Source organism: Heteronotia binoei, chromosome 2 (genome assembly GCF_032191835.1).
Source record: "Heteronotia binoei isolate CCM8104 ecotype False Entrance Well chromosome 2, APGP_CSIRO_Hbin_v1, whole genome shotgun sequence".
Lineage (NCBI taxonomy): Eukaryota > Metazoa > Chordata > Lepidosauria > Squamata > Gekkonidae > Heteronotia > Heteronotia binoei.
Window position 1 is genome coordinate 191772875 of NC_083224.1, and position 15238 is coordinate 191788112.

General features: G+C 52.3%; 2 protein-coding genes across 2 annotated transcripts; one reads left to right on the forward strand and one right to left on the reverse strand.

Annotated features, from left to right (window-relative positions):
- Positions 1-214: 214 nt before the first annotated feature.
- On the reverse strand, positions 215-7222 carry USE1 (unconventional SNARE in the ER 1). The gene is made up of 7 exons (XM_060232747.1): positions 7060-7222; positions 5645-5694; positions 5033-5111; positions 4780-4927; positions 4075-4105; positions 2304-2466; positions 215-1236 (listed from the first exon to the last, which is right to left on the reverse strand). Exons 1-7 carry the CDS (start codon positions 7195-7197, stop codon positions 1054-1056), a joined length of 792 nt encoding a protein of 263 aa, XP_060088730.1. The 5' UTR covers positions 7198-7222; the 3' UTR covers positions 215-1053.
- Positions 7223-9749: 2527 nt separating this feature from the next.
- RPL36 (ribosomal protein L36) lies at positions 9750-15230 on the forward strand. Its single transcript, XM_060232748.1, has 3 exons — positions 9750-9910; positions 13299-13433; positions 15104-15230. Exons 1-3 carry the CDS (start codon positions 9818-9820, stop codon positions 15191-15193), a joined length of 318 nt encoding a protein of 105 aa, XP_060088731.1. The 5' UTR covers positions 9750-9817; the 3' UTR covers positions 15194-15230.
- The last annotated feature ends 8 nt before the right edge of the window (positions 15231-15238 follow it).

Sequence of the window (15238 nt, forward strand, 5' to 3'; positions counted from 1 at the left end):
ACGCACTAAAAAAGAACCTTGAAGGTTTTGTAGCTTTTTGCAACTTATTGATGCATCGTCAACACTTTGGTATTTTTCCCGAGCTTTTGCCTTTGGTTGAGAGATGTGGTTGGAGCCCGCTATGCTAGAAGAGGATTTGAAGCAGGAATACTAATCGAGTCGACCTCCTGTTCATTGGGACTCCCTTGATAGAACTGGGAAACTTTTGGGGAACTGTTAGTGCTATTTAGACTTTTATTGAACATATTTGTATGGTTTTGTTTCAATGCGTTCTTAGTAATTCGGCCGCCGTAACTTCAGTTGTGCTGTCTTTGTCCTGAGCAACCGGCAGAAGCTCCCCCTCTCCCCGACAGAGGCTGATGGAAAGGAAACAAAGCAGCCCAGGAACAAAGAGAACCCCGTCATCAGCCACCAATCAAAAAACAAAAGAGGCAGAACGGCTAAAAAAAGGCAGGGGGAATCTTAACCGAACAGCCGCCAAGGATGACAATTTGCCAAAACGATTTTTCAACCATCATCAACAAGAGGAACGTTCTTCACGCGAGGATTATTTAGGGACATTTCATTACACACATCGCAGGGTATTTGTTTTGTATCGGTCCTACTGGTCTTTAAATGCTACTGTGCTTTCCCCTCTTCGACCCCGGTTGTTTTTCGGCAAGCAAGCAAATGCCCAGTCCTTCCGTTTCTTGCCACCCACCCTCTCTGGCAGGCTTCATTCAGACAAGAAGCGAATGCCACACAAACCCCCGACAGGGCCAATGGGGCTGAGGGCTCCTCTAGGCAGAAAACTTCCCTTCCATACGATGCAAAGGGGGACCCAGCCCAGCCTGAGGAGCTGTTTTGCTGTGAGATGACAACCGCGCTCCGGAGAAACGCTCCATCACCTGAGTTGTCGCAGTGCATTTCCAGCAACAGCAAGCAGGCTGCATCCAAAACCAAAACGCACAGCCGTCCTTTCAGCCTGGCTGGAACGAAGCTACCGCCCCGCGGCCACCTGGGGCTGGGGCTTCGCGAAGGAAAGAGGCAAAGTGCGCCAGGCCAGGCCAGAAGTCACCGCAGCTTCGGAAAGATCCGGATAAACAAGATCATGCTGATGAAAATGAAGCAAACGACGATCAGCATCAGCCAGAGGAGCCAGTTCACCGATTTCTTGGCGTGCTGCTCCAGGCGGTCGGATTCGTCTTTCAGCTTCTCAAAGTTCTGATCGGCCAGCTTGAGCGAATGAGACAACGTCTGGTGGGGGAAAACAGGGAGGGGGAGGAAATATGCACACCGGGGGGGGGGGGAGGGGGAGAATCAGCGTACCACAACTTTGCCACCAGGATCAGAAAAAGAAGAACTGCAGGTTTATCCCTCGCCCGTCTCTCTGAATCAGAGACTCGGAGCGGCTTACAATCTCCTTTCCCTTCCTTACCCTTAACAGACACCCTGGGAGGTGGGTGGGGCTGAGAGAGCTCTCCCAGAAGCTGCCCTTTCAAGGACAGAGTCTCGGAGTGGCCTACAATCTCCTCTCCCTTTCTCCCCCACAACAGACACCCTGTGAGGTGGGTGGGGCTGAGAGAGCTCTCCCAGAGGCTGCCCTTTCAAGGACAGTCTCAGAGTGGCCTAAAATCTCCTTTCCCTTCCCCCCCCCAACAGACACCCTGTGAGGCAGGTGGGGCTGAGAGAGCTCTCCCAGAAGCTGCCCTTTCAAGGACAGAGGCTCAGAGCGGCCTACAATCTCCTTTCCCTTCCTCCCCCACAACAGACGCCCTGTGAGGTAGATGGGGCTGAGAGAGCTCTCCCAGAGGCTGCCCTTTCAAGGACAGAGTCTCAGAGTGGCCTACAATCTCCTTTCCCTTCCCCCATCCAACAGACACCCTGTGAGGCGGTGGGGCTGAGAGAGCTCTCCCAGAGGCTGCCCTTTTAAGGACAGAGTCTCAGAGCGACCTACAATCTCCTCTCCCCACAACAGGCACCCTGTGAGGTGGGTGGAGCTGAGAGGGCTCTCACAGCAGCTGCCCTTTCAAGGACAACTTCTGCCTGGGCTATGGCTGACCCAAGGCCATTCCAGCAGCTGCAAGTGGAGAAGTGACGGATCAAACCCGGTTCTCCCAGATAAGGGTCCGCACACTTCACCACTACACCAAATTGGCAGTCAAACTGGTTCACCCAATCAGGGCCTCTGCCGGAAGCTCTGTCACCGGGGCCCCCTCCCTGGGAGTCCTGTGGCATTCTCTCCCCTCTCTGCTTGTGTGCTGGGGACCGCATTGCCAGCACCAGAGCCACGGCGGCAGGGAGTGGGTGGGGGGGGGGAGTACCTGGTTGTCTTGCTTAATCACGTTCTGAGCCACCAGGGTGTTGTTCTTGAGGTTGCGCGCCAAGTGCAGCATCTCCTCCGCCAGCTTCTCCTGGAGGTTGTGGTGGTGCTTCAGGACGGTGTCCAGGTCAGCGGCCGACTGCTTCTCATCCGGGAGGAAGCCCCTACAGAGCGCCACGGGAAAGAGCAAACCTTCCTTTGCCATGAGAAGCAATGCAGGCATCCACCGAGAAGTGCTGGGAGCCGCACAGCAAGTACTCCTGAGCTGAGGAGCCCCCAAAGCTGTCACTCCAGCCGTCCTTAAACACGGTACCCGCTCTGCTCAGACTGTGCATTCTCGAGCCTTGACGGGCTAGAACGGGGTCCCAGCCGAGGCAGGAAACACCCTGTGCTGCCAGTAAATCACATCCCTCCTGCTTAGGGTTGCCAAGTCCAATTAAAGAAATACCTGGGGACTTTGGGGGTGGAGCCAGGAGACATTGGGGGCGGAGCCAAGAGCAAGGGTGTGACAAGCATAATTGAACTTCAAGGGAGTTCTGGCCATCACATTTAAAGGGACTGCACAAATTTTTAAATGCATTCCTTCCATAGGAAATAATGGAAGGATAGGGGCACCTTCTTTTGGGGCTCATAGAATTGGACCCCCTGGTCCAATCTTTTTGAAACTTGGTAGGTATTTTGGGGAGAGGCACTAGATGCTATACTGAAAATTTGGTGCCTCTATCTCAAAAAACAGCCCCCCCAGAGCCCCCGATACCCGCAGTTCAATTCCCCATCATTCCCTATGGGAATTGTTCATGGAGGTGCATGAAGGCTCTGGGGGCGGGGCTTCCCCCGCCGGCCAGCTGGCTGGGGGAGGGGGGAAGCCTGTAAAACCAGGGGATCCCCCTCTGGGACCTGGGGATTGGGAAGCCTACTCCTGCTCCCTCTCCCAGCTGACATCTCTTAATAGTTGCTCCTGGACTGTGGATTAGCCCAATCTCCTTTTGAAGCCATCTTAAGTTAGTAGCTATCACTGCATCCCATGGCAGGGAGCAGGGGCTGTTTTGCAGAAAAATAGGTGGTGGAGCTCATTAGCACAACTCATTAGCATACACTGCCTCTCCACTGCCCCCCCCCCCCAGCCAAAAGCAACCTGGCACAAGAAAGGAGAGCCCCGGGCGAGCGAGGCCTGCTTGGGCTGGCTAGAGATCCAGCCAGCCCAAGCAGGCCTTGCTCACCTGGGGCTCTCCTCGGCTGGCCACCCCCCCCCCCACAGTCAAAAGGCCAGCAAGCCACCTGCCACCCAAAATCACATAAGTGGAGAAAGGTTGGCACGGACTTCTCCAGGAGTTAATGAGGGCTGCTGGGGTTGTGGCAAAGGCCCTGGTGGCTGGCTGGCTGCCCGCTCTCCTAATCCAGGGATTGTTCTGCAGCTGCACCTGCTATTCAATGGACAAGGTAAGTGGGGAGGAAGAGGGGGAACCCTCAGAAAGGTTCAGGAGCTGTGCTCCTGTAAGTTCCTGCAGAACTCAACGCCCGGCAGGGGGCCCCATGTATTAATTACCCATTTATACTTTCTTTTTGGCTCCACAGGGCTACAGAATTAAAAGACAGAAAGTTCTCTCTTCCCGCTTTCTCATTTCTTTTTTAACCTGAAAAGTCCCAACCCTCTGAGGTTGATAGCTTGTCACTGGAATTGTAGACAGCACAAAATGGGGTCACTCTGCCACCTCCCCCACCCCACCCCCGCGCAAAGTTCTCGACATTCCAGGGCACCCCGTACGACTCACGTGCGTTTCCTCAAGCTTGTCTCTTCCAAATCTAAGAAAAGAAAGAAAATGCTCCTTGTCTATACCCTACTTACATTGTGGTGCCCAAAATACTCTAGGTCTAATCAGAGCAGAGTAACATGATGCCATCTCTTCGCATAATCTGGGCACTATACTTCTGCTGATACAGCCCAAAAATCACATGGGCTGTTTTAGCTACTTTACCACACTCCTGACTCACGTTTAGTGTTTGGTGTACTAAGACCCCAAGATCCTTTTCGCACACGCTACTGTGGAGACAAGTCTCCCCCCATCCTATAGTTATGCAGTCGCTTTTCCTACCTCCGTGCGGAACTTTTCATCTATCTCGGTTAAAATTCAATTTATTTTTATCAGCCCAGTTTTCCAGCCTACCAAGATCTTGTATCTTTCTTCTGCTGTATTTGCAAATTTAACAAGCGTCCCCTCTATTCCTTCGTCCAAATCCTTTATAAAGGTATTAAACAAAACAGGTCCCAGGACAGATCCTTGCAGCAGCCTCCTGTGATGGCGAGGCGGAAAAGCAGTGCCACACCCACCATCTCCCCCTCCCCCCGGCACAGCCACCTGGGCTAGACTGGCCTGCCAAGCAAGCTGTGGCACAGGGGCTCCATTCCAGCTGCCTTTCCGCCTTGCTCCAGTGGCCCCTTAAAGGGCTGGCAGGGAAGGCAAGCGGACATACTGTACCAAGCAGTTCGTTCCTCATTTCCCCAGTGTAGCGGGCTTTGGTCTGCAAATGCACCATCTGCGTGGCCGGGATCCGCTCCTTAGTAGTGGTGGGGATTCGCCCGGGGGCCAGGAACTGATTGGCCAGCGCCTTTTCAGAGGAAGACGGCTGGGAAGAGAAAGGGCAGAGCACATGAGCCACCTGACAAGAGGACGACGGAGAGGAAGTCACGGCCTGGGACTCTCCCTGGCCCAGGAGACAGAAGTGCCTTACCAGCTTCTCCGCTTCCAGCATGCCTTTCAAGAACTCCACCTTGCGAGAATATTCGTTCAGCACCTCGGGAGCCGGCTTGCTGAAAGAGACCAGACCGGATCAAGGCATCCTGCAAGGAAGGCTGGAAAGATTCCACCTCCCACACACAGTGAGCAAAGCCATCCTGGCCAATGGGAGGGTGGGGCAGGGGCACACGCTGACACAGCAGCAGTTCACAGTAGAGGCCTCACTGGCCTCCTGCCCACGGGCAAAGTGGCCATGCCCCGTGGCAACATTCTCCTATGGCAGAGAGAGCCATTTGTTCTGTTGGGAAATTCTCTTAAAGCACCAAGGGAAGACAACAGCAGCAGAATCAAGTGCTCAAAGCTTGCCCCCTTCCTTCCCCAGCTGATGCACCTCTGGGGCTCTCGGCCACAAGCCAGTTCAAAATAACCCCAAGGGCTGCTGCCTTCATCGGTGTGAGGCCTTGCCGAGGCAACAGAGGGAAGTTTTTAGTGAGGCTTCTGGGGTCCACTCTCCGGAAGTTCTTTGGCCCCCTCCCCCTTGCAGCTCCAGCTGAGCCAGGCTCAAGAGGCCACCTGGCCAGCCTCTGTCCTGTCCCTGAGAGCTCACCTGGAGTGTTTCTTCAGCTCCAGGAGCATCTCTTCCAGGGCAGCCACATACTGAGGAGAAAAACGAGAGGGGTTGGGTAGCCTGTGGTAGAGGGCAGGGGATCCCCTGATTTGGAGGCCCTCCCCCTGCTTCAGGGTCATCAGAAAGTGGGGGGGGGGAGGGAAATGTCGGCTGGGCACTCCGTTATTCCCTAGGGAGACCGATTCCCATAGGGTATAATGGAGAATTGATCCGCAGGTATCTGGGATTCAGGGGGGGCTGTTTTTGGAGGTAGAGGTACCACATTTCCAGCACAGCGTCCGTTGCCTCTCCTCAAAACACCCTCCAAGTTTAAAAAAGATTGGACCAGGGGGTCCAATTCTATGAGCCCCCAAAGAAGGTGCCCCTATCCTTCATTATTTCCTATGGAAGGAAGGCATTTTAAAAGGTGTGTGGTCCCTTTAAATGTGATGGCCAGAACTCCCTTTGGAGTGCAATGATGCTTCTCACACCCTTGCTCCTGGCTCCACCCCCAAAGTCCCCAGATATTTCTTGAATTGTACCTGGCAACCCCAGGAGGAAATGTTCTCTGGATTCCAATGGAGACCGGTCCCAATAGGGTATAATGGAGAATTGATCACTTTATATCAGGGGCTCGCGGGGGGGGGGGGTGCCTTGCTGCAGAGGCACTAAATTTTCAGCACAGCATCCAGTGCCTCTCCCCAAAATGCCCCCCAAGTTTAAAAAAGATTGGACCAGGGGGTCCAATTCTATGAGCCCCCAAAGAAGGTGCCCCTATCATTCATTATTTCCAATGGAGGGGAGGCATTTAAAAGGTGTGCGGTCCCTTTCAATGCGATGGCCAGGACTCCCTTTGGAGTTCAATTGTGTTTGCCACAACTTTGCTTCTGGCTCCACCCTCAAAGTCTCCTGGCCCCACCCCAAAGTCTCCTGGCCCCACCCCCAAAGTCCCCAGATATTTCTTGAATTGGATTTGGCAATCCTATTTCCAATGGAGGGAAGTTATTTAAAAGGTGTGATAGCCAGGCCTCCCTTTGGAGTTCAATGATACTTCTCACAACCTTGCTCCTGGCTCCACCCCCAAAGCCTCCTGGCTCCACCCCCAGTCCCCTAGCTCCACCCCCAAAGTCCCCAGATATTTCTTGAATTGGACTTAGCAACCGTATTTCCAATGGAGGGAAGTTGTTTAAAAGGTGTGATGGCCAGAACTCCCTTTGGAGTTCAATGATGCTTGTCACACCCTTGCTCCTGGCTCCACCCCCAGAGTCTCCTGGCTCCACCCCCAGAGTCTCCTGGCTCCACCCCCAAATACTTCTTGAACTGGACTTGACAAGCCAGGCTTCAAGTGAAGGCGACCCCTTTAGCCCCAGATACCTGGCAGCAGCTCCCCTCCCCCTTCCCGCCGGGCGGCTCACCTTCTCCAGCCGCCACTCCCCCGCGCCCCGCCGGTCCGCCGCCGCCAGCACCTCGCAGCGGCTCAGCAGCCGCACCAGCTTCAGCTCCGCCCGCGGAAACGGCACTGCCCCGGGACCCGAGCCGCTCCCCAGCGCCATGGCGACCACCCACTCAGGAGCCCCGACTTCCGGGAAAGGGGGCTGGTCTTCCGGTTTTATGCTTCCGACTGTGCTCCTCTGCCCACGCCGCCTCGATGATCGGCTCCCCCCTCTCTTCCTGTCAGTGGTGCGCGCGCAGCTCTTCGCGTCCCTCCTCTTCCGGCGCGGCTTCCAGCGAAGGGTGAAGCAGGTGAGCGTTCCACTTCGGGCAGGAGGGAGGGAAAGGATCCGTCTCCATCCGCCGCGAGAGAGCAGGCTCGGCGCCGGGGCCGCTGCTAGGGGGCCAGAGGGGCATCCCGGGGTAGCCGGCCGGGGGTCTTCCTGGGGCAGCGTCCCGGAGGGCCCAAGAGAATGGCCGCGGGGCAGAGGCCTGCTTCGGGGTGGAGAGGAGGCCCTTATGAACAGATGAAGCTGCCTTGTACTGAATCAGAGCCCACCCCCGGGTCCATCAGAGACAGTATTGCCCACTCAGACTGGCAGCGGCTCTGCAGGGTCTCAAGCTGAGGTTTTTCATGCCTACTTGCCTGGACCCTTTTAAGTTGGAGATGCCGGGGATTGAACCTGGGACCGCCTGCTTACCAAGCAGATTCTCTACCACTCAGCCACCATCCCTTCCCTACATATGAAGCTGCCTTCTACTGAATGAGACCCCCCCTGGATCCATCAAAGTCAGTCTTGTCTACTCAGACTGGCGGCGGCTCTTTCTCCAGGGTCTCAAGCGAAGGTTTTTCACGCCTACTTGCCTGGGCCCTTTTTAGTTGGAGATGCCGGGGATTGAACCTGGGACCTTCTGCTTACCAAGCAGATGCTCTACCACTCAGCCACTATCCCTCCCCAGCTATCAAAAAAGCTGTTGTGCTTATAAATCTGTAAAGAACTGTTGTAAAGAACTGTATACTGTTTATTAGACATAATAATTTGCTAGCACAGTGAATTTATTTGAGAAGTATGAAGCTGCCTACTGAATCAGACCCTGGGTCCATCAAAGTCAGTCTTGTCTACTCAGACTGGCAGCGGCTCTCCAGGGACTCAAGCTGAGGTTTTTCATGCCTATTTGCCTGGGCTCCTCACACACCCTCAGCCTCACTTCCCTCACAGTGTTCCTGTGTGGATAAAATGGAAGAGAATGATGTGAAGTGCTTTGGGCCCCTGTTGGAACAGAAGCTGTTTCAGTTGGAAAGAGCAGGTACAGGTTGCTCAGAAATAAGCCTGTTGCATTCCATAAAGACTTGCCCCTCTAATCAGAACATTAAGGACCCAGGATGGTACTAGAGATGTAAATGGCCATTCTTCCATGGAAAACAAATGCCTGCAGTAATTCTGATCTTTTTCCAGCGCTAATTAGAGCCCAGAAGTCCCGTTGGAAGGGTAGGAAGCAGAAGCAATTAACTAGTATATATTATAGAATCCTAGAGTTGGAAGGGACCCCCAGGGTCATCTAGTCCAACCCTCTGCACAATGCAAGAAACTCACAAACACCTCCCCCTGAATTCACAGGATCTGCATCGCTGTCAGATGGCCATCTAGTCTCTGTCTAAAATCTCCAAGGAAGGAAAGCCCACCACCTCCCGAGGATGAAGCCTGTTATAATCATAGAAGAGTTGGAAGGGACCTCAAGGGTCATCTAGTCCAACCCCCTGCACAATGCAGGAAACTTACAAATCCCTCCCCCTAAATTCACAGGATCCTCATTGCTGTCAGATGGCCCTCTAGCCTCTGTTTAAAAACCTCCAAGGAGGAAGCCTGTTAGAATAACAGAATCATAGAGTTGGAAGGGACCTCCAGGGTCCTCTAGTCCCAACCCCCTGCACATTACAGGAAACTTACAAATCCCTCCCCCTAAATTCACAGGATCCTCATTGCTGTCAGATGGCCGTCCAGCCTCTGTTTAAGGAAGGAGAGCCCAGCACCTCCCAAGGAAGCCTGTTCCACTGAGGAACCGCTCTAAGGGTCGGGGGAAAAAGCAAGGAATATCTTTATTCCCTGCTTTCCTCACCAGTGGAGACCCAAAGCAATCTTTCCTCCTCCATTTTGTCTGAACTGCCACCATCAGGGAAGTGGGTTCTACCAAGACAAAGAGCCTGGCGCGGCCGTGTCATTGTAGGGTGGGGTTGCCAACCTGGGTCTTCTACAAGCCCTGTGTGGAACTCTTGACAGGGCCATGTGCCTGAGCACCCCTGGGTGGGTCACTAAGAAGGATCAGTGCAGTTCCCCCTGTAGGAGGTGGGTTGTTGTGAGTTCAGTCCTCACAACAGTGGTTGTGTTTTCCTCGTGCTTTGGGGGAAAGGCTCCTTGTGGCTGGCACACTGCCCAACCCCCCCCCCCCCCCGGATCGTCTCGAGGTGCCTCCTTTTCTCTTGTCCCTGGCGTGGAGAAGCATATGGCGAATCTCCGAGCTTGCGTCCGAATAAACACATCCAGACTAGAATAAGGAGAGAGGAAAGGAATGGGCTTCCGTTTTAGTCCTGGAGTCGCCCCCTTTGGCCTTTCCTCCTTCCTCAACCACTTCTCCACTCAGAATGGGGAAATAAAGGCTGGCTTACTGGACCTGCCTTTTATTTACGTTTGGGGTTTCCCCAAGTCACCTCATCTCACTTTCTCTCTCTCTCCTTCCCCAGCCATGGCAATCCGCTACCCGATGGCCGTTGGCCTCAATAAAGGCCACAAGGTGACCAAGAATGTGGTGAAGCCACGCCAGTGTCGACGCCGTGGAGTGAGTCTGGGTCTCGGGTTGCTTGGTCTGGGTCTTGAAGGGAGCCAGTTTCCCCTTGACAGGCAGGAGAAGGAAGCAGGGGGGGCTGCTTGGGCCTGGAGCCCAGCCAGAGATTCTCGCCCTCACACACACTCCGGGCTCTTTGTGTGTTCCTGCAGTCGCATGGATGGAGGGTGTGCCACTCCAGAGTGTGGGCACAGCAGAGAGTAAGACCTTTCTTCCAGCAGACAACCCAAGGAAAGGGTTACGCCCCACATCCAGGGTCAGGGTTGGTGGCCTTGTCCCCTGGAGAACTGCCCAGGGGCTGCCCTGCTCCAAAACCCAGGTTTCCTACCCTGGAAATGGCGTGCCCCGTGGACCAAGGCCTCCTGTCTCACTTTCATTCTGTTCTGAGAGCCAGTTTGGTGTAGTGGTTATGTGCGCGGACTCTTATCTGGGAGAACCGGGTTTGATTCCCCACTCCTCCACTTGCACCTGCTGGAATGGCCTTGGGTCAGCCATAGCTCTGGCAGAGTTGTCCTTTAATGGCAGCTTCTGGGAGAGCCCTCTCCAGCCCCACCCACCTCACAGGGTGTCTGTTGTGGGGGAGGAAGGGAAAGGAGATTGTAGGCCGCTCTGAGACTCTGTCCTTGAAAGGGGAGCTGCTGTGCGAGCCCTCTCCAGCCCCACCCACCTCACAGGGTGTCTATTGTGGGGGAGGAAGGGAAAGGAGATTGTAGGCCGTTCTGAGACTGTGTCCTTGAAAGAGCAGCTGCTGTAAGAGCCCTCTCAGTCCCACCCACCTCACAGGGTGTCTGTTGTGGGGGAGGAAGGGAAAGGAGATTGTAGGCTGTTCTGAGACTCTGTCCTTGAAAGGGCAGCTTCTGGGAGAGCTCTCTCAGCCCCATCCACCTCACAGGGTGTCTGTTGTGGGGGAGAAAGGGAAGGGAGATTGTAGGCTGCTCTGAGACTCTGTCCTTGGAAGAGCAGCTTCTGGGAGAGCTCTCAGCCCCATCCACCTCACAGGGTGTCTGTTGTGGGGGAGAAAGGGAAGGGAGATTGTAGGCTGCTCTGAGACTCTGTCCTTGGAAGAGCAGCTTCTGGGCGAGCTCTCAGCCCCACCCACCTCACAGGGTGTCTGTTGTGGGGGGCGAAGATAAAGGAGGTCGTGAGCCGGTCTGAGTCTCTGATTCAGAGAGCAGGGCGGGGTATAAATCTGCAGTCTACTTCTTCTCTTTCTTTCGGCCTGCAAAACTATCCTCCTTCCACACTGCATCCTTTCTCCAAACCAAGTTGTCCCCTCAGCCCTTATTATGGGACACATTTCTGGGCTGCCTTTCTGCTCAGAGCCCCCAAAGCAAGCTTAAATCCCCGGTTACTTTCATAAAACAGACCAGGGCTTTCTTTGAAGAAAAAGCCCAGCAGGAAAGCATTTGCATATGAGGCCACACCTCCTGGGACCAAGCCAACTGGAATTGCGTTCCTGCTCAAAAAAAAAAGCCCTGAAATGGACCATTACAGCTCCTGCAGCTCCCAGTATTTTCAGATGGCCTGTCTTGACGTTGCCCGGTGGGACCACTAGGAGAGGGGAAGGCGGGGGTGGGGGGGGTCACAGAGCTTCGCAGTCCTTCTCTGGCTTCTTGGGGTCCTGTCTGGCCTTTGCTAGAAGTAGAAAAAGCACTGGGCTCACAGCTAATTACTGCAAAAAATAAAATTATTTATACACAGTAAACGTGAAAAACTAAAAACTAAACCTCATCAACAATTTACATGCACAAAATGTTGCAAATTCACAATGTTGACTCAGAAAAATCCGTGCGATTGCATTGCTAGAAATTTAGCCCCATTCATTGTGTTTGAACAAAGCGGGAGTCCAGTGGCACCTTTAAGACCAACCAATTTTTATTTCGAATGTAAGTTTTCATGTGCTCTTCAGCACGCTTCCTTGGACGAGGAATCCGGCACAGTGAGCAAAGCCAGACAGAGCTGGTAGGCAGTGGCCCAGAATGCAACATGGGACAGATTTAAGAACCAATGACAGTGAAGTAAAATTATCTGGTAGGCAGGGGTTTAGAATGTAAAATGACAGAATAGTACAATTAACAAATTGAGCAAACCTTTGATCTGAGTAGCATGAGCATGCGAAAGCAACAAAACAGTATGTAGTTAAATTAACACATAATGCCCCTGTATAAATCGATGGTGCGGTCTCATTTGGAGTATTGTGTGCAGTTCTGGTCGCCACACCTCAAAAAGGATATTATAGCATTGGAGAAAGTCCAGAAAAGGGCAACTAGAATGATTAAAGGGCTGGAATACTTTCCCTATAAAGAAAGGTTGAAACGCTTGGGACTCTTTAGCTTGGAGAAACATCGACTGCCGGGTGACATGATAGAGGTTTACAAGATAATGCATGGGATGGAGAAAGTCGAGAAAGTACTTTTCTCCCTTTCTCACAATACAAGAACTTGTGGGCATTCGATGAATTTGCTGAGCAGACAGGTTAAAACGGATAGAAGGAAGTACTTCTTCACCCAAAGGGTGATTAACATGTGGAATTCACTGCCACAGGAGGTGGTGGCGGCCACAAGCATAGCCACCTTCAAGAGGGGTTTAGATAAAAATATGGAGCAGAGGTCCATCAGTGGCTATTAGCCACAGTGTGTGTGTATATATAAAAATTTTTGCCACTGTGTGACACAGAGTGTTGGACTGGATGGGCCATTGGCCTGATCCAACATGGCTTCTCTTACGTTCTTATGTTCTAAATCAAGCAAACCTTTGGTCTGAGTAGCATTCAGTGTGTTTGCACCAGACAAAGCATTATGGGAAACGGACCGTTTACCGGTTCACTGTTGTGCCAGTTTTCACTTTGGGGACAACAATATTGGAATGCATCATCTGTTATAAGGAGCTGTGTACCCAGTCGCCGTTGACGGCACGCAAGCAAAGATGAGAAGAAATAGAGCGATTGCGTTTTAAACCACCGGGAAATTTGCTTCTTGCCAGTGGAGTGGCACGATGGAATGACTTGGTTCGAGTCAACATCGTGAATTCGCAACCATTTCGCGCATGTAAATTGTTGATGTGGTTTAGTTTTTCACGTTTACTGTGTATAAATCATTTTATTTTTTGCACTAATTAGCCGTGAGCCCAGTGCTTTTTCTACTTCCGGTTATATACGGCTTCCTCTAGCGTTGGCCTTTGCTAGAGGCTTGGCTTGGTTCTTCCAGCCTCACTGCAACAGGACAATCCCTTTCCTTTTTCCTTGGGCACCTTCGTTAAAGGTGAAAATCCCCCCCCCCCACCCCCAGAAAGTGGACCATAACTTTCAAATAACACAAAATTGCAGGCATTGGAGAAAGGCTGTTAGTTGTTTGACATTTTTCACTTTTGTTCTCTCCGTCAGCGCTTGACCAAACACACCAAATTTGTTCGGGACATGATCCGGGAAGTGTGCGGCTTTGCACCCTACGAGAGACGCGCAATGGAATTGTTGAAAGTCTCCAAAGATAAGCGGGCGCTGAAATTCATAAAGAAACGAGTGAGTGGGGGAAAGGGGGAGGAGCCAAGACTTGTGGGGTCCCTCCCCAGGGGTTCCAATCGGTCCAGTGCAGGGGTGGCCAAACTTGCTTCACATAAGAGCCACAAAGAATAAATTTCAGAGGTTTGAGAGCTGCAAGACATGAATGTCAGATGTTTGAGAGCCACAAGGGAAGGAGGGAGAGACAGAGGAAAAATTGAAAGGTGGAAAAAAAGCAAATATATGGGGGAGGGAGAGGTGGAAAAAAATCAATTTTAACTTTAAATGCATTCTCTAACCCAGGGGTGGCCAACGGTAGCTCTCCAGATGTTTTTTGCCTACAACTCCCATCAGCCCCAGCCAGCATGGCTGATGGCTGGGGCTGATGGGAGTTGTAGGCAAAAAACATCTGGAGAGCTACCGTTGGCCACCCCTGCTCCAACCCACTGGCTGGTTTGGCTTGGATAAGTTATTTAAAGAGGGAAATTGTCCGCTGTATTCCTCTTGCCATGCTTTTTGTACTGTGACCATTTTGCCTGGGTGCATTCCTGCTTAGCTCATCTCTCTGCATGCTTATCTTGGGAACTTACTAGTCAAGCCCAGATTAGACACCTGGGCTCTTAAACTTGGGGTGGGAGGGGGTCCCGCCAAAACCCCGGTTCCCACCCTGCTTTTGCCACGCTTGCATTTGAAAATGTAACAGTTGGGGTGAGGGGTTAAAAGGAGAGTCCCTGGGCTAAGACATCAGTCTTAGCAAAGATGGCGTACTGCCTTATGATGCTTATGGAATAAACTGTTGAACTATTGGACTGTGTTATTCCTTGACTCAAGGTCCTGACAGAAATGCCTTCTCCAAGCTGGCCAGTGGGGGCTTTGAGAGCCACATGACATATACGTTGTTCTCCACCCAGAGCCCACTCGTGGGAAAAGGTGGAAAATAAATTAACAAAAATATGCAAACATGTGGCTCCCAAGCCGCAATTTGGCAACCCCTGGTCTGGGGGGGGGGGGGGGGCCTCTCTTCTCTGCCCCTTTCCCTTCTTCAGGGAACTGGGTTCGACCTCTGCCAAGGCCTGGCCTGAGAGTGGCTTCCCTGAAGCCCAGCTAAACGTGGATCCCGATTTGTCCCGAGCCAGTCCAGCCTTCCAGCCCACCCGTCAAGCATGCTATTTCTAAGTATTGGTTCATCCATACTTTTCCTTTCCTCTCCTCTCCCCCCCTTTCTCTCACTTCTCCCTGTAATGCATAATAAATCTCCCTGCTTCAGGAAGTGTAGGGTAACCTTCTCTTAGAAATGTAAAATGCCTCTCCCACAGATTCTCACAACCATGTCTTTATCAGCTAGTAGAGAATGTGTGAGAAAGGGAGATGTTAACATTCCTTAGTCGCCAAAGAGAGAGTAGTCAGTAGCCTTTGAACCTTCAATGCAATTTGCATCTTTATGTTATTCTTTTGAAGTTATCTGTAACCCTGCCTTTGAAGTAGCCTTTAAGATACTAGGCAACATTGTGATCTGTATTACTTCCAAGGTATCGGTCCTTGGAGCAAGTCATGGAGTTTCAATAAAACAAGTCTTTGATTTAAACAAAAGCTTGATTATTTTGAAATATCGATGCTTGACACACACCCCCCCCCCAACTGCCAATAGGAACTCCTGTGTGGCTCTAACGCACTTCCCTTTGTATCGGCAGGTTGGGACTCACATCCGGGCCAAGAGAAAGCGTGAAGAACTCAGCAACGTTCTGGCAGCCATGAGGAAGGCTGCCGCCAAGAAGGACTGAGTGGCTGTATTCCAATAAATGTTGTTTTGAACACCTAGCAAGGAA

Excerpts from the sequence above, each read along its gene's own strand:
- USE1 (XM_060232747.1), bottom strand. The coding sequence starts at position 7,197 with ATGGCGCTGGGGAGCGGCTCGGGTCCCGGGGCAGTGCCGTTTCCGCGG. Across the intron at positions 5,695-7,059 it reads GGGAGTGGCGGCTGGAGAAG|TATGTGGCTGCCCTGGAAGA; the intron begins GTGAGCCGCCCG and ends TTTTCTCCTCAG. Across the intron at positions 4,106-4,779 it reads AATGAGGAACGAACTGCTTG|ATTTGGAAGAGACAAGCTTG; the intron begins GTACAGTATGTC and ends TTCTTTTCTTAG.
- RPL36 (XM_060232748.1), top strand. The coding sequence starts at position 9,818 with ATGGCAATCCGCTACCCGATGGCCGTTGGCCTCAATAAAGGCCACAAG. Across the intron at positions 9,911-13,298 it reads GCCAGTGTCGACGCCGTGGA|CGCTTGACCAAACACACCAA; the intron begins GTGAGTCTGGGT and ends TCTCTCCGTCAG. Across the intron at positions 13,434-15,103 it reads TGAAATTCATAAAGAAACGA|GTTGGGACTCACATCCGGGC; the intron begins GTGAGTGGGGGA and ends TTGTATCGGCAG.